The sequence below is a fragment of the Bos javanicus genome, chromosome 22 (genome assembly GCF_032452875.1).
Source record: "Bos javanicus breed banteng chromosome 22, ARS-OSU_banteng_1.0, whole genome shotgun sequence".
NCBI lineage: Eukaryota > Metazoa > Chordata > Mammalia > Artiodactyla > Bovidae > Bos > Bos javanicus.
This window is the reverse complement of record NC_083889.1, coordinates 11,207,373-11,230,763: the sequence shown is the minus strand read 5'-3', so window position 1 is coordinate 11,230,763 and position 23,391 is coordinate 11,207,373. Positions and strand designations below refer to the sequence as shown.

The 23,391-nt window shown below is 47.3% G+C and overlaps 1 protein-coding gene across 1 annotated transcript in view; it reads right to left on the bottom strand.

The window, feature by feature from the left end:
* Positions 1-23,391, bottom strand: part of ITGA9 (integrin subunit alpha 9) — a 364,229-nt gene that overhangs the window by 61,884 nt on the left and 278,954 nt on the right. Inside the window, exons 21-23 of the mRNA XM_061395904.1 lie at positions 16,096-16,185; positions 13,702-13,810; positions 6,939-7,046 (exon numbers count right to left, since the gene is read on the bottom strand). Coding sequence (XP_061251888.1) covers positions 6,939-7,046; positions 13,702-13,810; positions 16,096-16,185 — 307 coding nt within the window. The remainder of the gene's footprint in view (positions 1-6,938; positions 7,047-13,701; positions 13,811-16,095; positions 16,186-23,391) is intronic.

The window sequence follows — 23,391 nt, the reverse complement described above, 5'->3', positions numbered from 1 at the left end:
GAGACCCCCAAAATAAAGTCTCTCACTGTTTCCACTGTTTCCCCATCTATTTGCCATGAAGTGATGGGACTGGATGCCATGATCTCAGTTTTCTGAATGTTAAGTTTTAAGCCAACTTTTTCACTCTCCTCTTTTACTTTTAACAAGAGGCTCTTTAGTTCTTCTTTGCTTTCTTCAATAAAGGTGGTGTCATCTGCATGTCTGCTGCTCATTAAGTGGGTGTTTCTTGGTGGTCTGCTCATCTTCTGTCTTTTCTGTTGATTGAGTCTGCCTGTGGTGACTGGGTAGCGGGCAGTACTCCCAGGAGAGGTACAGAATAGTATAGGGGGAAGCACATGAGGTTTGAAGTCAGGTAGACCTGGCTACAAATCCAGCTGTGTTACTTACTAGCTGTGCAATGTTGGGCAAATCTTTGAATCTTGGTTTCTTAACTTGGGATAATGACCTTACCTTATGGAGCTGCTGTGTAGATTAAATTTAACAGCACATAAAAATACTACTAAAGCCTCGGGACAGCAGTAAGTTGAGTTCATCTTTCATCAGTTATTCAGAAATTTTTTTTACTCTTCAGCCTTTGATTAAATGTGATAGGTTTGATGGTCTCACACCACTGTCATTAAGCAGGTATGTTTTCCTCAGATCATCCTGGGGGAAAACAATTCAGTCCTCCATTTCTAAATTTAAGCTACTGTATGGTCAGTGATATATCAGGTGTATCTTTTCTTCAGAGGGATATGGACATCCTCATCACAAAACAATTAAAGTTCTGGTATCAACTGACTCATTTTGGCAAAAATTAGATCATGGGCAGCCTTGTCTGGTGTACATGCATTGGAAGGGTGGTTATAATTTACTAAGATAAGGAATAAATAAATAAGGAATAAAGTTCCACCTTTGCACTCTGCAAGCCATCATTTATGACATTTTTCTTCCTACATATTAAGAGCCAAATGCTAAAGCCTTCTCCTCCAGGGTTATAAAGTTGCTTACAGACAGGTTTTCAACTTCAACAACTTGATGTTTGAGTCCTGAGACAACCTTCTATCCCTTCCCTTGAACCTTCGTGCCACGTGAATAAATTTAACTTTGGAGCAGGATTCCACTCAAGTTCCAATGGTCTTGCCTTCATGAGCCATAAAGCTTGTGGCACATGTGCCACCTTGGCCCTGTCTTAGGCCTGTACTCAGGGGCTCTGCTAAAAGGCTCATCCTTGCAGGAGGCCCACAACAAGGAGAGGCTGTTACATTTTCCAGGCCAGGTCCCATCTAGCTGTGTGAGAGCAGCTGTATCCTCCGTCTACACAGGAACCTTCTTGCAGGAGTGACTGCCTATGGCTTGCCTCACATGGGCAGTCGGGCCCAGAAACCACTGCCCCCGGCAGCAGCCCGGGGTGGGCACACGAGCACATACACACGATGCATCCTAGAAGGAGTGATGCACCTTAGAACCTCGCCAACTGTCACAGGAAATGCCAGGGTTTAGTACTCACTGTCACACTGCCAAGACAGCCATCTGCTGTATGCCCCACAGAAGACGTAGAGAGCAGTAACCTTCGGGTGTACGTATAAGAGGTGGGTGGGCTTCCCAGGTGGCACTAGTGGTAAAGAGCCTGCCTACCAATGCAGGAGCCATAAAAGACTCAAGTTCAACCCCCGAGTCAGGAAGATCCCCTGGAGGAGGGCACAGCAACCCACTCCATTGCTCTTGCCTGGAGAATCCCATGGACAGAGGAGCCTGGTGGGCCGTGGTCCATAGCATTTCAAAGAGGTGGACACGACTGAAGTGACTTAGCACACATGCACATAAGAGGTGGGCAGAGAGCATGGAGAACCGGGTGCCACCTCCACTGTACTCCTTCACACGCTGACACTGCCTCTGTCTGCAATGTTCTTGTCCCACATGCTCTCCTGGTGAGCACCTACACATCCCCTAAGCCCTGGCTCCAAAAGCCTGTTTTGTGACGCACGTTCTATCCCCTCTCCATGGTGGGCTCTGTACCTCTGGACATCCCTGGGTCTGGCCATGCCTCCATGACTGCATTTGGTACACAGAGCTGCAATTGTATTTCATAGATCTGTCTTCTGCTAGACTGAATTTCCACCTGTGTTGTGAGATTTATTCCTCTTATCAGAGCCTGGCACATCATTGGTGCTTTCTCTGCCAGTGTTTGCAGAATACATCAAGAATGATTCAGCACTTGCCATGATTTTTAGTTCAGATGGACCGTCATTCTTCCCCTTTCTCACTCTATTATTTTCATGGTCCTTCCCACTTGGACTCCTGATGGTCTCCATGGTCACAGTGCCCTGACTATGCTTTGGCTATGGTGTGGGGAGTCAGGATCCCCACAGGACTTGGCACAACCCCAGTGGGTGGGAGCAGTGGAAATGCCAAGTCATTCCTCAGACCACCACCAAGGCAGTTTCTAAATAAAATGCAAGCAAGGTGGAGGGGCTCAGGACAATTGCTCCAAGAAAAGAAGATCAGGAACCACGGCTTGGGTGGGTGTATGAAGGGGTCCCACTTCACTGCGATCCTTATACAAATCTTTCCCACACAAGCATTCTCCAAAAGTCATTTTCCATTCACAGCCATCTGGACCTCAAGAATCCTTTGGGAGAACAAAAGACTCTATGGTGAAACCTAGAGGCAGTTCTGTCCTGTCCAGAAACCCCAGACACTTCCAAATGAATTCTGAACCAATAGTTAGAAAACTGTGTCCCAGGCTGGTAAAGAATCCACCCACCAAGGAAGGAGACAAGGGTTCGATCCCTGATCCAGGAAGATCCCATATGCCGTGGAGCAACTAAGCCTGAGCATCACAACTACTGAGCCCATGCTCTAGAGCCCAGGAGCCACAGATACTGAAGCCCTGCGCCCGAGAGCCCCTGCTCTGCACACAAGAGAAGCCACTGAAATGAGAAGCCCAGGCCCCACAAGGAAGGGTAGCCCTGCTCACCACAACTAGAGAAAAGTCCACGCAGCAACAAAGACCCAGAACAGCCAAAAATAAAATAAATACATAAAATTTTGAAAAAAGGAAACTGTGTCCCAGACAGGGCCATAGGTGGGGTGATAGCCCAGGCCCTTGGGGTCAGCCAGCATGCCCACCCTCAGCAGGAAGATGGATACCAAGCGTGCTGCTGAAGGGAGAGAAACAATCTGAGCGTCCCCTGCAGTGTGGGGAGGGACGGCAGATACACCCTCCCTCAATGCCAGCTGTCTGTCCCTCGGCTTCAGTTGGCTGAAGAGGTAACTGGCTCCTGGCTGCCCAGGGGCCTGTCCAAGGCTAGGGACTGCTGGTGGCTGAGGGTGGGATCTGGAGGGAATGCCCCCAGGCCTTAGGGGTACTTCTTGGAGAACACAGGAAACAAGTACTGGTTTCTCCTAATAGGAGTGAGTCTGACTTGTACCAAGCCACCCAAATTCCCAGAATGAGAAGCCTGCTCTATCCAAAGTCCTGCAGGGCCAGAGTGGAGGGCGTCATGAGCTGTGTGAACCTCACCTACTCCATTCTGGGCTCTGCTGAGCAGGGGCAGGGCCAAGGCTGGGAAGCTGGCTGAGCTGCAGGATGCCCTTGTTCTTGGCCCTTTAGGCTTTACGGCAGAAAGTGTGCTGCCCAGTGGCCTCTGAAACAGTACTTGGGACTCCTGCCTCTTCACTGCATCCGTCATGCACCAGCTTTTACATTTTCTACTCTCATCATCACACTGGTCTCCAGTAATGACTATCCACGCGAACACAGTGCTTCACTACTTGCTTAGTGAGATCTGCTGGCGAGCCTGATTTTCCACACCACACAAACACCTCTGAACACAGGCTGATGTATCCAACCAATGGCTTGGCTGTCCTTGAGAATTCTGCTACATACTTCTGAAAATTCTCAGTACGGTTTTGAAAATCGAAAGCATCTACTTCTGAGAACTCAGAGAACGGAATGCAGGGAGCTCATAGGACTTGGGGTTTTTGAGAGCCCATTCAGCGGGATGATCAGTCAGGCAGTTCTGCAAATCTTCAGAAAAACCACTTCTCATGCCTTCCTGCCAAGCCAACTATTTATAAATGCTTCCAAATTGGAGTAGCTCTTGTTTGGTCAGATGATTAGTAAAGAGAAAAACGGGGCTTCCCTGGTGGCTCAGTGGTAAAGAATCTGCCTGCCAATGCAGGAGATAAGGGTTCAATCCCTGATCCAGGAAGATTCCACATGCCACAGAGCAACTAAACCCAAGTGCCACATCTACTGAGCCTGTGCTCTAGAGCCTGGGAGTCGCAGGTACTGAAGCCCGTGCCCTAGAGTCCACGCTCTGCAACAAGAGAAGTCACCACAATGAGAAGCCTGCGCATTGCAATCAGAGAGTGGCCTCCATTCACCACAACTAAAGAAAAGCCCATGCAGCAATGAAGACCCAGTACAGACAAAAATAATAAATACACAAATTCTAAAAGAGGGAAAATTCTTAAAAAAAAAAAAAAGAGAGAAAAGGGTATGTACTTGGTTCTGAGATACTTTCAGAATCACAGTGAATTACATTTCCTGTTTCTTTCAATAAATAATTTCGTCCACGAGGGAGCAATGTTCTCTACAGCTTTACTGATGTTCATATGAACAGCTCACAGCAATGCTCTGTGAGGAGAGTATCCCCCAGACATGGGGAAAGGTGGAGTGGTTGGAGAGGTAAACAGCATGTCAGGGAGCAGACGGGAGCACGTGGGCAGTGGGAACCTCATGCTAAGTTCACACCGTGGTTGCAGTAGGTGCAAGACACTGGGGCTCTTCTTCCACCGTTTCAGCGGTGCTCCAAGGCACAGGCACTTCATGGAGCAGGAGTGGAAAACTGTGAGGGGTGGAGATGGCTGAGCAGGCAGGCCAGGAGGGGCACCTATCCTGCATTCAGCATTTCCTGTGGCCCAGGGTTTCAGCCCACGTGACCCAAGAGGACAGCAATGTGGGAACCGCCATCTCTATCACATCATGGGCCTCCTGTGGGCTCAGGTGTGTCACACGCCATGGGCCTTGCTGCCCCACTTTCAAGCTGTCCACAGAGAGACCATCCATCTTTCTGGCTAGCTGGCCCTCACATTCCCATGTAAGAGCAATGATTCAACAACGCCCTCAATGTGGACCACATGCCCTCTCCCTGTGCAGTGACTCTCCCGGGCATCATGCTCCCTCCTTCCCACAAGGGGTCACCCTCTCGTCCAGCCGCTCCAGACTCTTAGGAGCACTGAGGTGATTTTTTATCAGCATGAAACTTTTCCTGAATTCATGTGGAAAGAGTAAATGATGTTTTATAGCATGAACTTTTTTCAGTCCACAAATATCAAATATTTACTGAATACATATTATACTCTAAGTATTGTGTATTGGAGTCCCTAGAGATAAGAGTAGCGAGCAGATAAAAGTCCTGTCCTTATACTGTAGGGGCCAGGAGGAAGATAAACTGATCAAACATGGAAATATATGGTGTGCCAGCTGGTGATGAGGGTGATGGTGGAAGGGTGGGTGAGAGGTTCTGGGACACAGGTTGGTCAGGGAGGGCCTCTCCAAGGATGTGATATTTGAGCAAGTACGAGAAGGAGGTGAGGGCAGAGGTCATGTGACTCTCTGGGGAAGGGTGTGCTGGGTAGCAGAAGATCCATGCAAAGTTCAGGAGGTGGGAGAGTGTCTTCTATGCTCTAGGACCAGCATGGAGGCAGGACGACTGGGGAAGAGAGAGGAGGAAGAGGGGGAGAGGTCAGAGAGGGGCAAGAGACAGAATGTGAAGCTGGCTGAGGTGCTGGAAGAATGTGGAGCATAGGCGAGCTATCGGAGGGTTTTGAGCAGAGGAGTAACGTGACCTGACTTACATTTTGGAAGCCCAGCTCTGCTGCTGGGGCACAGACAGACAGCAGGGGGGCTGGCCAGGGGAAGTGGCCTAAGTGAAGAGGCCACTGCAATAAACCAGGTGACAGATGACAGTGCCTTGGACCAGGGTGCTGATGGTAGAGGGGTCAAAAATTGTAACATTGTGATTTGGGGGGAAGGTAGAAACATCAGGTTTGGTGATGGCTCAGATCTGAAGTGTGGGAAAAGGGGTTAAGGGTGACCCACGCCACTGGAAGGATTGAGCAGCCATTTGTGACATGCAGAAGGTCATGGAGGGAAGCAGGTTTGGAGGGGTACCATTGAGAGTTCAGTTTGGTTAAGACAGATTCCTGTTAGGCACCCAGGTAGGGATGGCCTGAAGGTAGCTAACTATCAAAGTCTCTGATTCATGGGAGATACGTGGGCTGGAGAAAAACAACTAGTGTCATCAGCACAGACTGAATACAAAACCAGGGGTCTTGGGGAGATTTATGAGACTGAGTGTAGGGAAAAAAGGCCCTTGGGCCCTGTAGGAACGGGGAAGATGAGGAGAAAGCCAGTGAGAAGGGAGACACCAAGTGAAATGTGATGTCCTAGAAACCAAGGAAGTGGGAGGAATGATCATTGTTGAGACAAAAATCATCTACAGTTGACTTAGGATCAAGCAGAATTGCATATTCTGCATATGAACTTGAGTTTCCACCTACACTTATGTCTTATGCATGAATCCTTCACCCTCCAGGCATCAGTGGCCCTACGAGAATCTTTATGAGTGCTGGTGAATCTTCCCCTTAGAAACACACATTCAGATACATACAAGACTGCAAACAAGTGTGGAGGTTCCAGGAGCCGGTAAAGTCCATCCCAGAAGTCAGGTTCATAAACAGCCCTTGGCCATCCCCAAAGAGGTCTTCTCATGGTATGAACCAATCTTCTCAATGTAGAAGTTCAGAACTTGCAGGTTTCCCAGCTTTTCCAGGTATGTTTCCATAGGTTAGAATGAGTTGACCTTTCTGGGCTCTTGGGTTGAACACAAAATGTGAATGGGCTGGCTCAAGTCTCAAAGCAAGCGTGAAAACAAATGAGAACTCACCACCATCTCCTGCACGTGAAACATCTCTGCTCCACCAGGTGACAGTCGATTGGGGAAGGACATGCTGACAGATGACCCAGGAAGGGTGCTTGGCCCAGTGTTATAGATCTGTGGGTGTGAGACACACACGGCATGGTTTAATAGAAATAGAGATCTTCATTTCATGTCTACATTATATATTCTAAAATCCTTTGAAGTGATACGCAGAGATACTAGGGTTTAGGATCTAGAAGGTCATGACTTGAAATGAAATATCAAATGACGGGAGATTTCAATGACATAGAAATCTTTCTAATGTGCATTAAAAACCCACAAACTTTCAAGTTACCTTATTCCCCCTGTTAGCAATTTCTTATCTTCTGCTGCTAACAATTATACTTATTTTGACCTGGAAATTTACTCATAGACTGTTACACGGGTGGGAGTTTAGAAATAATCTAGATTAGTAGTTCTCAAACTTTTAACACATATCAGAATAATCAAATGGTTTTCTTAAAACCTAGACTGGAGTAAGGTCACACCCAGAGTTTCTGGTTAGGGTGGGGTGGGGGCTGAAGGGTTTGAATATCTTTTTTATTTTGGCCATGCCACATGGCATGTGGGATCTTAGTTCCCCAATCAGGGATCAAACCCGGGCCCCTGGCAGTTAGAAGCTCAGAGTCCTAACCACTGGACGGCCAGGGAAGTCTTGCCTTTCTAAAGTTCTCAGGAGATGCTGATGTTGCTGGCCCAGAAAACATACTTTGAGAACCACTGATCTGGTCCAACTCCGTTCCTTTTATAGTTGGAGGTAACTGAGACTCTCAAAGACAGAGTGGGTTATCCCCAAACCAAATGATCTCACTTACAGAAAGGGCTCTTTTTTACTACACTATCTAGCTGATTTGGTTTCTCCGTAACTTTCATCTTACCACTTACTAATACTGTTGGATGACATCTGTGCACATCTTTTCTGTCGCAGCATTTGGTCCTACAATCTTTACCCCTCTCATCCCACACACAGTCCTCCCCATTTTTTTGTCTCCAGCAGCCCATCATCTCTTGAGAAGTGAGAGAAAAGATGGCAGCCACTAAAAGACCCATGAGAGAAAGGAGATGGAGCAGAGACTGACATGAAACTCAAGGAAGAAGTGGAAGATGAAGGAGAGTAAAAAAGATGGGCACATGTATAAAGACAGACAGTAGATGAGTGGCTGTTAGGGCCGGGGCGTAGGAGGAATGAGGAGTGTGGCAGGAGGAAGAATGGCTTCCCAAAGATGTCCCCGTCCTAATCCGTGGAAACTGTATGTTATATTACATGGCCAGGGGGATTTCAGGTTGCTAAGAAGCTGACTTTAAAACCAAGAGATGATCTTGGATTATCCAGGTGGGTGCAATGTAATGACAAGGGTCCTTATATAGGGAAGTGGGAGACAGAGTCAGAAACAGGGAAATGTACTGTCAAAAAGATGCAACCAGTCACTGCTGGCTTTGAAGATGAAGGGGGCCATGAGCTAAAGAATGCAGCAGCTTCCAGAAGGAGGAGAATCATCACAGAAGAAAGAAACAGATTCTTCCCCAGAAAGGAACACAGCCCTGCTGACACCTTGCTTTTATAGACCAGTGAAACCCTTGCAGACTTCTGTCCTCCAAAATTGTAAGATAAAATAAACTTGACACAAAGTCTGTAGTAATTTGTTATAGCAGCAATAGGAGACTAATATAAGGAGTGACTGCTAACAGGCATGGAGTTTCTTTTTGCAGGTGAAAAAAATGTTTTAAAATTAGATTATAGAGAAAGTTGCACAGTGGGGAAAGTCACTGCATTGTACACTTTAAACAAGTGAACTCTAAGGTATGTAAGTGGTAACTTGATAAAGATGTTAGCTTATTTTTAAAAAGATGGGTAGGGGCAAAAGAGAGGAGTGGCCTGGGGACTAGAGAGAGGATTCAGGGCATCTCTGAAGCTGAGGTCAGCAGGGCAGAGCCCGGCGATGGGTTGGACAAGTTAGCAGATCTTCACACTTGGCAGAATATACAAGGGTCTAGCTCCAGCCAGCTCTTCCCTAGAAAACTTGTCTTTGTTTTTTTTTTTTTTTTTTTGCAATAGTGGGTTTTGCTTCAGAGAACAGACACAAAAAATCATCGAGTGGATGAGTAGTTGCTGCCAACTCTTGATTCAAAAAGAACACAATTCACCCATAACAACAACCCTAAGGCACAAGAAAACGAAGGACTATCCAACCACAATGGAAATCATTAATTTGAAGTGAAATGTGAGAGCACAGCATTGAAAGGAAAACCTATTGACCTGTCTGGGAAATCACAATTAAAGCATGAGTGAGGAAAAAGAAGTTGATTTTGTTTTGCATTAGTTCATCCACCAGAACCGGACAGATGGAGAGCTTGTATTACCATATTTTTAACAAATGTCTTAATGTTTGACTCTCTGCAGACGTTCCCGTGTAACATCTGCATTATTTTTCATCATCATTTTTCAAATGAGGGAAATTATTGATTTGATTTAAAAAAAAAAACAACTATTGATGGTCAATAAATTTTTACGTCTGTGAAGAAAAAAACTCTGATGAAACTTTGAAACCAATTCTAAGACCAGTGTCTCTGCCTTTCTCCCATCAGCACTTGCAGAACAATCTTTAAACAATGACATAGCTTGTTGAATATTAGCTTTGAAAAGACCCAGAAAAAAAATCTCTTTGTATGGAAAGTCTCGTGCCTTTTTTCAGGAGAGATGTTGCCAGAATAACGCTTCTCTGATGGTTCAGACAGTAAAGAATCTGCCTGCAATGAAGGAGAACTGGCTTTCATCTCTGGGTTGGGACAATCCCCTGGAGAAGGGAATGGCAACCCACTCCAGTATTCCTGCCGGGAGAATTCCACAGAAAGAGGCTACAGTCCATGGGGTAGCAAAGAGTTGGACAAAACTGAACGACTAACACTTTCTATTCATTTTCCTGACCTTATTCTCCTCTACTATCTCCACCTTTTTTTGGATGACTATCACCATTAAGCTGGTCAGTGGCTTTCCTGCAGGACGGTCAGAATCATGACAATTATACCAGAAAACAAGTTGTCAGAGAATTGTAAGGAAACTGTCAGCTTTGCTAACCCAAGAAGATTTCCTTTCCATCAGTAACACACACTATCCATCTTTCAGACTCAGCCAACTTCCTTAATCCTGAACAGAATGCTATGTACTTCCTCAGGCAACTGATAATCAGGAGGGGAATCTTAGGGTCATGCCAGTCACTCACTCCCAGGGCCCTGATTCCCTAGCCTGTATCCTATGTCAGGTCAGAAGAAAGCTCTTTGTCTGAATACGAAAATTCAAGCTCCCTGTAAAAGTGCCTTCAGAGAAACATGATGTAACCACAGGCTCTCAGATTTCTTTTTTTTTTTTTAAATAGGAAGAAGAGAACATTTTGTATATTTTTAAAATATCTTTTCATATAACTTCTGTTCTTTTTTGCCTTCTCCTATCAACACTATTTGTAGAGACGTGGATGGACCTAGAGACTGTCATACAGAATGAAGTAAGTCAGAAACAAAAACAAATATCATATATTAAAGCACATATATATATGGGATCTAGAAAAATGGTATAGATGATCTTATTTGCAAAGCAGAAGTAGAGACACAGACACAGAGAAAAAATGTATGGATATCAAGGGGGGAAAGGGGGGGGTGTTGGGGGGTGGGAGGAACTGGGAGATTGGGATGGACATATATACGCTACTGATACTAGCATAAAAAAGACAGCTAATAAGAACCAACTGTATGGCACAGGGAACTCTACTGAATGCTCTTTGGTGACCTAAATGCGAAGGAAATCCAAAAGAGAGGGGATGTATGTATGCGTATAGCTGATTCACATTGTTGCATAGTAAAAACTAATAGAACATTGTAAAGCAACTATACTCTAATAAAAAATAATAAAAATTTTATTTTATTGAAGTATAGTTATTTACAACGTTGCATTAATTTCTGCAAATACCCTCTTCATTACATGATGTGTGTCATTTGAACCCGTCTAAATAATTTACCTGACGTATCTTTTATTGTAAGACACCTGCAAAACTATAGGTAAGCAATTGAAACTAAAGTGGTTTCCCTGATGGCTCAAGTGGTAAAGATTGTACCTGCAGTGTAGGAGACACAGGAGATGGGGATTCAATCCTTGGGTTGGGAAGATACCCTGGTGGAGAAAATGGCAACCTACTCCAGTATTCTTGCCTGGAAAATCCCACGGACAGAGGAGCCGAGGGGGTTCCAGTCCATAGGGTCACCGCGTTCCAATCAATAGGGTCGCAAAGAGTTGGACATGACTGAGCACACATGAATAAGTAAAATGAAATAACTTCATCTGGCCTTTATCTGTTTTCTGTCCAACTGCAAAAAGCAATGGAGAAAAAGAAACTAACTGTGAGAAGGAATTCAAAACCACAGAGGTCCTATTCCCAGCAATCACTCTAAAGGTCTTGAAAGCAAGAGTGACCCCATCTTTCTCTTTTCCCCTGTAAATCAAGCATAGGGTGTGACAGCAGGGGCTTAGCTGGCTGGGAGGTGCCTCCTCTCTGAGCTGGGATGTGTGTTATCCATCATGACTTTGGAGGTCTCTTGCCTGGGAGAAAGCTTTGGCGAGAGGGAGACCATTGTTTGCAAGAGACCGCAAATATGTTACTGTCTTTCTCTGGACCCTCCCCCTGTCATTATTTGTCATCCCCTTGGTCCACCTAGGAGAGGCCACAGGGAAAGAAAATAATAATTATTTGGCCATAGCAGTGGATGCCAGACCAAGAAACCATCTTCTCCATAGGGAAGGATGGAGGGAAGGCAGGAGCAAGCTCTGGGAGCTGGAGCTAGAGCTAGAAAGACGTGGGATGTGGATTACAGTACACTGGCTCCATCACTTCACCCCCAGCTCCTAGCACCTGCTGAGCTACACAGGGGTGTCCCAGGTAACACCCACCTAATCTTGGCCCCAGCCCAGCAGCTCCCAGCTCTCTACCCTGCAGCATGTCCTCTCCTCTTGGGCCTACATTTCCCACATTTGTCAATTAAGGAGAATGTCTGGACGATGCTCTGTCCCCCCAGTTTTATGTTCAAAGACCCTCCTGTTGAACAGTGCTGGCCTTGGGGTCTGTTTTCAGAGAAGGAATCAGCAAATGATGGCTCGCACGCCAGACCTGGTCCACCACCTGCTTTTGTATATCCTGTGAGCTAAGATGGTTTTATACTTTTAAATGTTTGGGGAAAAAACAGAAGATGAATATGTCATAATATGTGAAAATGATGTGTGCCGTGCTGTGCTTAGTTGCTCAGTCATGTCTGACTCTTCGCGACCCCATGGACTGTAGCCCACCAGGCTCCTCTGTCCAGGGGATTCTCCAAGCAAGAATGCCCTGCCCTCCTTCAGGAGATCTTCCTGAACCAGGGATCGAACCCAGGTCTCCTGCATTGTAGACAGATTCTTTACCATCTGAGCAACGAAGAAAGCCCAATAATACTGGAGTGGGTTGCCATGCCCTCCTCCAGGGGATCTTCCCAACTCAGGGATTGAACCCAGGTTTCCCACATTGCAGGCGGATTCTTTACTGTCTGTGCCACCAGAGAAGCCCAAGAATACTGGACTGGATAGCGTATCCCTTCTCCAGGGGATGTTCCTGACCCAGGAATCGAACCAGGGCCTCCTGCATTGCAGGCAGATTCTTTACCACCTGAGCTACCAGGGAAGCAATTTTATATCATGTGAAAATGAATGAAACTCAAATGTCAGTGTCCACAGCCACAGTTTTGTCCTGTGCATGGTTCCTGGCTACTTCTGCGCTACAGGAGCCTAGTTGTATAGCTGCTGTGGAGACTGGATGGCCTACACAGCCTAAATAGTTACCCTCTGGCCCTTTGCAGAAGAAGTTTTTCCACCCTTGGTTTAGAAAAGGACAATGTCCTTCAGTGTCCACAGTCCATACCGAGTATACCTGCTGGACACAGTGCTTATATGATAAGGAGAGCCAGCCCTGCTCTTTGGGGAGCAGCGTGTTTCCCCCAGGGAAGTTCCCTTCACTCACATTGCTGTGCTCTTGTAAAACCCCACTTTGAAAGGCTGTTCCTTTGTGGGAGGTGTGGGTACCTAGCTAGGTCAGCAAGGAGAAACCCAGGATTAAGCGTGCGTGTGTGCTCAGTCACTTAAGTCATGTCTGACTCTGCGACCACATGGACTGCAGCCCACCAGGCTCCTCTGTCCACGGGATTCTCCAGGCAAGAGGACTGGAGTGGGTTGTCATGCCCTCCTCCAGGGGATCTTCCTGACCCAGGGATTGAACTCATGTCTCCTGCATCTTCTGCATCACAGGTGGATTCTTTACCACTGAGCCACTGGGGAAGCCCCCAGGATTAAGAGGACACGACAAATCCTCGAGGCTGCCCTGCCCACAATATGAAGAATGATGGAGAACCAGAAGGGGTCCTCTGTGGACCATCTGGCTGAGGATGCATGCTGGGTCCAAAGGTCTGCTGGGGAAGGCTGGCATTCATCATGCCTTTTTCCCTCCAAATACTGAAAAGCAGAGGGGGCTACACAGCAGAGTACCAGGCAGCAAAGGGATTGTTTCTGTGTGTGGTTACAGAAAACACATACACACTCAGGCTGGGAAGAGTTTCTCTTAGAAAAAGCCTGGCCCTTTGGTTGCTTTTCATAGAAGGCACATCCCATGGGCCCGTCCCTTGGTACCCAGTGATAGAGAAGGTCTCCATGGGTGGGTACCTGAAGGGTGACGTTGAGGGGTTGGAAATGACACTCCAGGTCATCCAGTTGAATGAAGTTGGATGCGTCCACAGACTCGCCGTACACAAAGGAGGTTGGAGACATGATTCTGAAAGAGGAAAGCATGAAATCTGTCATCCCAATGCAGGGTCACCGCTATCCTAGGAGCTCAAACATTTGTCTCTATTGAATCTAGAGCTCAAACATCTGTCTCTATTGAATATACAGCTCAGACATCTGTCTCTATTGGATCTAGAACCTGGCTCCCCTCAGGGTCCCCCACCAAATGCTTCGCTTCTGGAACTGCTCTTTCTCTCTCTTGTAAATGGACACAGCCAGATCTGTACTTTTTAAGCAGACATTCCCAGTAATGTCTGGTCATCTTAGGTCAAATCAGTAAGTTATGTATACAATGTACTAGGATTATACTTCTAAAATGAGAAGGAAGACCATGGTAGCTTCGATTTCAGTTTTTAAACTGGATTATAAAATCAGTGAAGTCGCTCAGTCGTGTCCGACTCTGCGAACCCATGGACTGTAGCCTACCACGCTCCTCCATCCATGGGATTTTCCAGGCAAGAGTACTGGAGTGGATTGCCATTTCCTTCTCCAGAGGACCTTCCTGACCCAGGGATTGAACCCGGGTCTCCTGCATTGTAGGCAGACGCTTTACCGTCTGAGCCACAAGGGCAGTCCTAGGATTATAAAATTACACGTTTTATTTTGTCATTTGAAAAACATTTTGTGAATTGAAAAAGATTATGACAATATAAGTGAATTATATGTTTGGCATTCTACGCCCCACTCTGTAACAAATTAAAAAAATAAAGATTTTTCAGACTACCAAAATTACTAGAAATTAGGTATTAAAAATTGAGTCCTTACACTAATAGCCTTTTTCTTTAGATTTCAAATGGCTGTGTAAGACGTGATGAAGAATTCCAGCTCAGTGTGTAGTGATGTTTTCAACTTTGTCTGTGTCAATAAACCCCAGGCTCATTTAAATTCCCAGAAAAATAATGGATTCTAGATGAGATTCTAGAAGTCGCTCGCTTGCCTAAACACAATATTGTAAGATTTTTGGTACCAAGTCTAAATAGATAGCAATTAACCTATTTTCAGCTTAAGTGTAGAAATTAGTTTATAAATGTAGTGAGCTGCCACCCAGGTCAAGAGTGGGTTCATTTAAATGAGTGCTATTTTATGTTCCTGGAAAGATCAGAGGTTGACTCATTTGTTTAACTCAGGGCTTCGTTGGGGGCTGTTAACACCTCACAAGGAGGCCTCCAGGGTCTGACAACAGGATCAAGAGAGCCCTGTTTTCTCTTTCATCCCCTAGGACAGGGCTTGGTCCATGGACGTTCTCACTGTGCGTCTGAGGAAAAAGTAAATAAACTACATGGTTAAAAACAGAGCCATGAACAGAGGCAAATCTGTGTTGGTTTGCAAATATATTCCACCAATGCCTCATGTCTAAAGAACGTGATGAAAAACGCCAAGAGGCAGGAACGCCCACCGGAGACTCATTCCTGACACCCAGCAGAGCTGGGACCTTTGCAGGCATGGCTCCTTCTGCAGCGTATTAACTTTTCTACTTGCGGCTAAGGCCAGGACCCAGGAGCACTTGAATACTGAAAAATGAGAGACTTTGAACCTCTAGAAAGTTCAGCTTGCCTGTGGGGCAAAGGTTCAACAGGTCCTCATTTGATCTAAACTAATTGTGCAAATCCTTTTTCCTCTATCGTGCTCTGTTTCTGAAGCCGGAAACAGGAACTGACTTCTCATTTTTCCAGGCCTGTGTTTTGGCTGAAAACCACCCAGGCTTGTTTTGGGTCCCTGCTGCCTGCAGCCCTGATTTCCAACAAAGCCAGAGGCACTGAGCAGTTGTGGGCTTCAGCCAGACAGTGTGCCCACTGTGACTGGCCCTGCCCACCTGCTCTGCAGGAGGATGGGAAACATGCAAAACCAAAGCTGACTAGAGGCTACTCAGAAAGCAGGCCCGCCTTCCCTGGGACGCATTGGCTGTAACCTCTGGCCCAGCAGCCTTTGGCTGAGATTTTAATCCCAAGAATGGAGCTGCCTGCTACCTTGTGGCACTCCGGAGCGGTGGGCGCTGGGAAGAGATGCATGTAAAGGTGTACAGAATGTTCGAAGGAATTGCGGCTTACACCTGTCATCACACTTCTTGTATAATCTACCAAGTGTGTGGGCAGCTGGGAAAGAGGAGAAAACAGGGAGGGAGGAGGGCGTGAGTCACTGTAGCTAAAGCTTCATCTTGCATTTCCAAGCCAGGCAGAAGTGGAAGTGGCAGGGCCACCGGCTCCTGGCCATACAAGCAAACCCCAGAGAAGCACAGGGTTCCGCCCCAGGCAGCACTGTGTCCTGGCTACTCACCCCGTGATGGACGTGTCCACCTCGTGCATCAGTGGCACCGTCAGTGTGAGGACGTTGTTGTGAAGGGACTCTGAGCGCTCCACGTTGCCGCTGTGCAGGGAGAGAGGACGGGATGCCAGTCAGCACAGCCTGCCCGCGATGGGCCTCTCCCCTCCCAAAGAGGGACAGCTCTCTGTTCCGTACCTTTTTACCCTCAACTCTGTTTCTGGTCCCTGTATGGCATCACCGTGGGCACTCTATGGTTTCAGTTGTGTTCCCCACCCCATAAAGATGTGAGGGCCAGTAGTGTACAGGGAAGGTGACCCCAGGAGACAGCAGGGGGTAGACAGGAAGGCAGGCAGACAAGCAGGGCATGTGATCCAGGTCAGCCGGGCTCCATCTGACCAGGGAACTCCAGGAGGCAGTGTGGAGTACCCACCCTCATCTTCCAGCTGAGGCCATGGGAGCTGATCAATGACTCCTGAGACCTGCTGGGGGGTGGGGGTGGGGGATTAATTCCCTGGCATGTGACCTATGTGCACGGTGAGTGAGGTCTGGCTAGAGAAAGCCTCAGGCAGAAGGACAGGTGCTGGGAATGGGAACTGTCCAGTGTGTGTGTGGTAGAGGCGAGCTCTGAGAGGTTATGGGTGGGCACCAACAGCGTGTGCTGCTTCTGCAGGGCTTATTCCATGAATAATGGACAACCAAGGTTAGGGCACTGCAGCTGGGAAGACGTTTGCTTGCATTTAGCAGCTATTTCCCATCTAATGGCATCATCCATCATCCACGGACAACCAAGCCCAGGAGAGAGGCCCTGGGTAGCACCATCTCGATAAATACCACAGGAGCTCCTGCTATAGGACTTCTGGCTCAAACAGGTTCACATACAGGCCTCCTCCTCGGGGTGAGGAAAAACAGAAGGGGGAGGCTTGCAGGGTCATTCTGGAAAGGTGACCACAAGGTGGGTGATGGTGTTGAGGGCTACCATGTGCCAGGCACACCCCCAGCCATGATGGAGCTGGGTATTCAGAGTAACCCCAGAGAGAGGGGCTCACCCACTGCTGACAGGTAAGGAGCAGCTCAGACAGATTAGGTAATTTGCCCCAAGGACCCACAGCAACTGCTTTTCCACTGTGATGCCTTTTCCTGATGCCAGATTTGGGGGTTTGGGCGAGGGGAGAAGAGGACAAGAGAGAAGGCCCAGTTTCCCTTCATAGCTTTATGAGATTTCAAATATGAACTGTGATTATTATTGCAGAAAAGCAATCGCCTTGGAAAAAAGCATGGCTATTGGGAACACAGTGCTGAACCTGGCACCTACACTTGGTTCCACCTCACGGAATGAACACGGGGTCCCAGCTGAAAGCTAAGTTCACCCTCCAGGGGTGGAAGGCAGGACCTGCTGCTGAAGTTTGGACACAGCTCATCCGGACCACTTCCCACCACATCATCCCCCAAACTTGTGCAGAGTTCCTCTCCCCACCAGCAAGTGCTGAATGTAACCGTTTTTCAACAGACTCACAGCCCCTCTCCTCCTCTCTCCTATTGTTCTGAAACAATGGTGCTCTGTGACTCTGACCCCTGACTTCTCTTCTGTCTTCCGCAGATGAGGTGACATCCATCACGGTTTGCAGAAGCAGCAGGATCAGGTGCCCATGCAGCCCCACTTCCCTGCCCTTCCTTTCCCAGGGGCACAATAAACGCTGTGCAATCTCTGCACAGGAAGGACCAGAGGCAACTCCTGAATGGGTGGGGGGATGGCAACACCTGGGGCCTGCTCCCTGCCCCGACCCAGTGTCCTGCCAAGTCTGAGCAATCAGTTCCTGATGGAAGCGCCACCCTGTGCCCTGCCATTTGTCCAGCCACCTGTGGCTGCTGGCAGCTCTGGCCCAACAGTCTCATCTGTCATCGGGGGACCGCTCCAGACTGAGTGAGGTTGCAAAGTTGAGATAAAGAGGCTTAACATCAAAAGGCCCCCAGTTATTCTGCAAGCTCGTGACTTAGGATGCTTCCCAAAGTCTGCAGAGCCAGGCTGCCAGACAGAAGCTCTTGAGAAACTGTTTAGTCTCAACTTTCTGTCCTCCTAAATCCACAAGTAGGCAAGAGAGCTTCAAAGAGTGGTGATGGGAAGAAAACGATGATTGGTATTTTAACTGTGGCTTTCAAGATAAGGAGCTTTAAGGATTGTTCTGTCACAGCAGGGAGTCCGGTGCTGTGGCTGCCCTCTGGGACAGTAAGATCAGATTTTCACCAAAGTCTGGAGTGTAATTGGTGCCTGAGACATTCAGCTGCAGGTTTAATAGGCAATATAGTTTCTTTAACAACTGCAATTCAAATAATTAGAAGATTCTGATTATTTAATTACTTAAGCTACCAATACTAGCTTGGCTAGGTGTTCAGTAATGCTATATAGAAATATTAATGTACATAAAAGGGTGTTCTTGAATTTGTAAATTATAACGGTTTTCTTACGTGCCCAGTACTGCATCTGTAAATAACAGGTGCTTAATAGATGTGTGTTGAGTGAAACTGTGCCCAGTACAGAGTTAGGGACTACACAGAGTAATCACTTGATGAGACTTAAAAAAAAATTCAATGCCCAGATCTCATCCCAGACAAATTAGATGAGGATCCCTGTAGGGAGGCTCCCAGGTGATCCCAGTGGGCACCTAGGATTAGAGCACCACTGGTCTATGGACATGAGACCAGGAGATGAAGTTTTCACCCTGGTGTTGTTGCGTCCCTCCTTTGATACCTTAGATTAACCCTGAGTGGGACTGGGAGGTAGCTGGAGTTTCCTCTTTTTGACAAGGAAAGTCTCTTTCATGTCATATTTCCTGCCCAAATGTTCCTTCTCAGGAATATCAGCTGCCTGAGCTGTTGAGAGACCCAGACAGCACATTGATGGGAGAGTTTTCTGTGGATCCCAGAAACAGCAGGAAAATGACAATTTTCAGGTTTGAACAGGCATCTGCTCCCCTTTACTAAATCCATCTTGCACTCTCTCACTCTGGGCAAGCTGTTGCACTGTATCATTCCCTTCCTCCAAAACTATCATTTTCTCCCCACTGCTGGAGGAAAGCAGTTGAGACTTCCCGGGCCCTGTGTGGCCCAGCCCAATCTCCTCTTTCAGCGCCACCTTCCTTTTACTGCCCATGTATATTCTCTGCCCTTCCTCTAAGACGGTCAGGAATCTCCACCACAGTCCAGTGCCCACCCGCCACATGGGTGTGACAGAGCAGGCTGTGCCATGCACATCCTCACTTTGGCTTCTTCAGCCTGAAAACAGAGTCCTCTGTTCAAATGCCTCCACCCCAGTGAAGCCCTTCTGGATTCTAGCAATGGGAACAAAGTCTACCTCCTCTGTGCTTTTCATGTATCTCTGTTAGATCACAACCATGAACGACGTGACCATGAAAATAGTGTGAATAAAAAATGATCGTGTCTTGCATAATTTCAAAGCTTGCAAGCCCAGCCAATTGTAATTAGAAATGCTATACTACTCCTGTGGCAGTAATACCCTGACAAACTGCACTGGAAAGTTGTGTAGGATTTGGGTGATTGCTGGGGTATATTTTAACATCCACTTTGGTTCTCATTTCCATCTGCTCTGCATAGCCTATTACAATATATAGAATATAATTAGCGTTTGTCCCACTAGTGCTGAACTAAAGGCCAGAAAGTCATCACCTCTGGAGTGAATGCTGGGTATGACACTACACGGTAAGGAGGGTCAAACAACCACTGTGATGTGCTGTGCTCTCATTTTTAGATGAAAGAACATTCTCTAAAATATTAAAGAAAATGCCCCCCCGCCTCCCAAAATTGGGAAAGTGGCATTAAAAGCAAAAATATGCTAGTGTGGTGGGAGATTGAGGGGCTCTGAAAATGTATGCTTCACAGTTGTTCCAAAGGGAAAATTAACCTTAATTCTGTGAGTTTTAAATAACATTGAGACTAGCAAGACCTCCAGCGAAAAAACAAAGCCCTACCAGTGCCTTTGCTGTCTGCTGTTGGCTTATACAGTATTTGCTGGGGCCTGACCTAAGCTTCCCAAACGCACAGAGACTTCAGGCTTTGGGGGCAAAGCCATTAATAGAAAGAGGCAAGACAGAACTGTGGGTGACGTTGAAAGATTCAGCACTCGGGAAGAATATTAGTCTAATCTTTGGGTAATTGATGTTTTAGTGAAAATTCAAGAACCACTCATGCTGGGGTGAGTATGACAGCATGTTAAAGTTCAAGTTTTGGCTGAGGTACAATAGATGCCAAAATTCAGAGGAAAGCACTAACTCAAGATTTACTACGTCTGGTGGCAAAAATCCAAGCTGTAACATCACGGATGTAACGGAGTTGGGAGAGGAGGATTCTTAGAGACAGATTTTGGAGAAAACGGTCCATAGTCAGGAGGGTGACTGCCTTTTAAGTCAAGTTTTAGGGACCCTCTTCAGGACAGTCAGACGCAGGCCCCAGAAACATAAGGGGAAGGGGCTGCTGGCTCTCCTCTCCTGACCCCACAAGATCGCCTGCCTTTCTAGGGACTGTCAGGGGTGAGACTCCTGAGTGGGATCTGAATGTGAGAGTCAGTGTGAGGTCACCTTTGGTCCTGGCCCTGGGTACAGTCTTGGCAGCAGGAGCTGAAGGCATCTCCAGCTGCCTAGAGGCTGAGGTTGGAGGATGTAATGAGGGGGGAAGCACAGGTGAGCGTCCCCAGTTGGGGGGTGGACAAGGGGAGGGTCTCCAAAGGAGAAGAGTCAACTCAAGACACCCAGACTGACTGCTCACAGCACTGCCTGTTTAGTAAAACCTTTCTTGTTTCCCTTTGACCTCTCACAACCCTGGCTGTGAGCCTGGAGGGCTCTCAGGAAAAGCAGGAGGGCCAGCAGAAGCACCACTGGAGGAAAGCTAGACAACCCACAGAAAGGCTACCCTCCTCCAGCCTTGCCTTGGGGAGGGGAGGAAGCCTTAAGTTGCAATCAAGTTTTGATTACTTCATGGGACAAGACACTTTGATTATGGATTAATGAATTATTTTGAGGCTTGAAGTGACTATAGGACTATTAACCAAGAGTGAGCTGTGAACCCATGGGACTGTCCTAGACTGTCTCCGAGAACCAGAAATGAACAACCCTTGCCAAGTGGGCTTAAAGAGAGTAGGGATGAAAATGAAGTTGCTTTACGCTTGCCAACGAGTGCACCGTACTCGATGGATGAATCATAATGCTGCCGTCTCCCTCTGAAATTTATGTTCATTTGTTCATGATCCAACCCCTGCAGCCAGCACACTGCTCCCCAAGAGCAGGGATTTTTACCAACTTTGGTCCCTGCTGTATCTCCCCTTGTCTGACACAGTGGCTAGTTGGAGTAAGTACTCGAAGGTTTTGTAGAATGAGGGGTGTTGCCTGCCCTGGGCTGTTCTGCATCTGCTTCCATCTCTGGACCAACCCCTTCTTGACGTGGTTTGAGATGGAAGACTCTCTCTCACTCATCCCTACTCCCTTTTCAGCTCCCACTTGGTGCTTTAAACTTGATGGACACGCACAGGGTTGAGAGGAGTGGTCCAGAGCTGGACTCCTTGCTTAATAACCAGGCACGGCGTATGGGGGTCAGATGCCCAGCTGAGCTGGTGCCTGTTATCCTGCATGACGGGGCTCGTGTACAGAGTCTGGGAGATGACCTTCTCTCTTAAGTCAGAATGTGGGACCAGGAGCTCCTTCTCGGTGCTCGAGGGTGCTGTCCTCCTTGGAGGAAGGCCCGGGTTGCGCACCTTCATTTCAGAGATGACCGTGTGGTTGGGGGAGGAGCCTGAGTTTCACAAAGCTCAGTCCATTGCCTTGCTCTGCACCCCAGATCCTGTGGGCCTCCAGGCCCGGCTGCATGCTAACCTGTGGCTGCGTGACTGCCTTGGCCTGGTTGACTTGTAGCCACTGGTTTTGTGGTCTGCTCACCAGTGTCTGGCCTTCCATTTTCCCGGCCTCCCTTAGTCGTGAGATTCCTGATCTTGTTATCTCACCACCTTTCTTTTCTGTGCATTTTGCCTGATCTTGCCCTTCTGAGTGTTTGGTTCAGATCTCCAGACCACCTCTGGGATGGACCTAGGCCTCTTGGCATGACATTTTGGCTTGAAGATTAAGGCAACTAGAGAAAAAACATGATAATTGAATGCCTGATCCTTATTCAGACTCTGGACCAGTATAATAATGGCTACACAGTCATTCTTGGGATAATTAGAAAGTGGGCTAGAGATTAGACAACAGCCTTGCATCAGAGTTACAGCTCCTGAATTTAATAACTCTACCAGGGTTATTTAAGAGAATGGCCTCATTCTTAGGAAGTACACGTGAAAGTACTCATGGGTAAAGGGGCATGATGTCTGCAACTTACTTTCAGATGATTAAGGGGAAAAAAACCATACACAGAAAGAGAATAACAAAATAAAAGAGGCAGAGTGTCAAGCCTGAGTGAATCTGTAGAAAGTGAATCTGTATGGGAATTCCTTGTACTATCCTTCACAACATTTATGTTAAGTTTAAAATCATTTCTAAATTAAAATTCAAGTAAAAAGGTTGCCTATCCAATCTATACAATCAAAGCTTGTGTCTCCCTATTCATCCACCTAAATACTTCTCCTTCCATCCCAGTCAAGCCCTACTCAGACGGTAGGTGCTTCGAGGCAAGTGTGGACTCTGGCTTGTGTGGGCAGTTTATTAGCCTAAAGCCCCTCCCAGGCACCCCTGGCCACACTGGTGTGTGTGTGAGAGAGGCAGGAGTGCAGCCCCGAGGGAAGACATCACTACTGCACAGTCCCCTTCTCTATCTGTCCACTTGGTTCCTACGACAAGCTCTCTCTTGAGGACCATCTTTTGGGGACTCCACCAACAGGCTTGGCCGGGACCTCAGGCTGCAGGTGCCCTGTCCCTGCATCAAGGGATGCTAGAGCACAATGACCACATACCACGAGAAGTGACTGACCACAGCGCACCCACAGAGGACATCCGTGAATGGTTCCAAACACATGAGTTTGGGCTGGAATCCTGACCTCTCCGGGCCAGTCTCTCCTCAGTTGTAAAACTGTTACCTCTGACTGGATGATCCCCAGTTTTTCCCAGCTCCGTCTGACCTGGTGTCTGCACAAGCAGAAGGAGACAAGCACCATCCCTAAGAGACCCAATTCCATGCAGTCATTTGGGGCTTTATCACTGAGCTGTTCCTTCCTCCTCAGAGTCTATTCAGGCAAAATCATCAAAGCATGACCAGGGCATGACCTTGCTTGGTCCCATAAATCTCTCATCTTAGAAAAAAATTTTAAATCCCTCT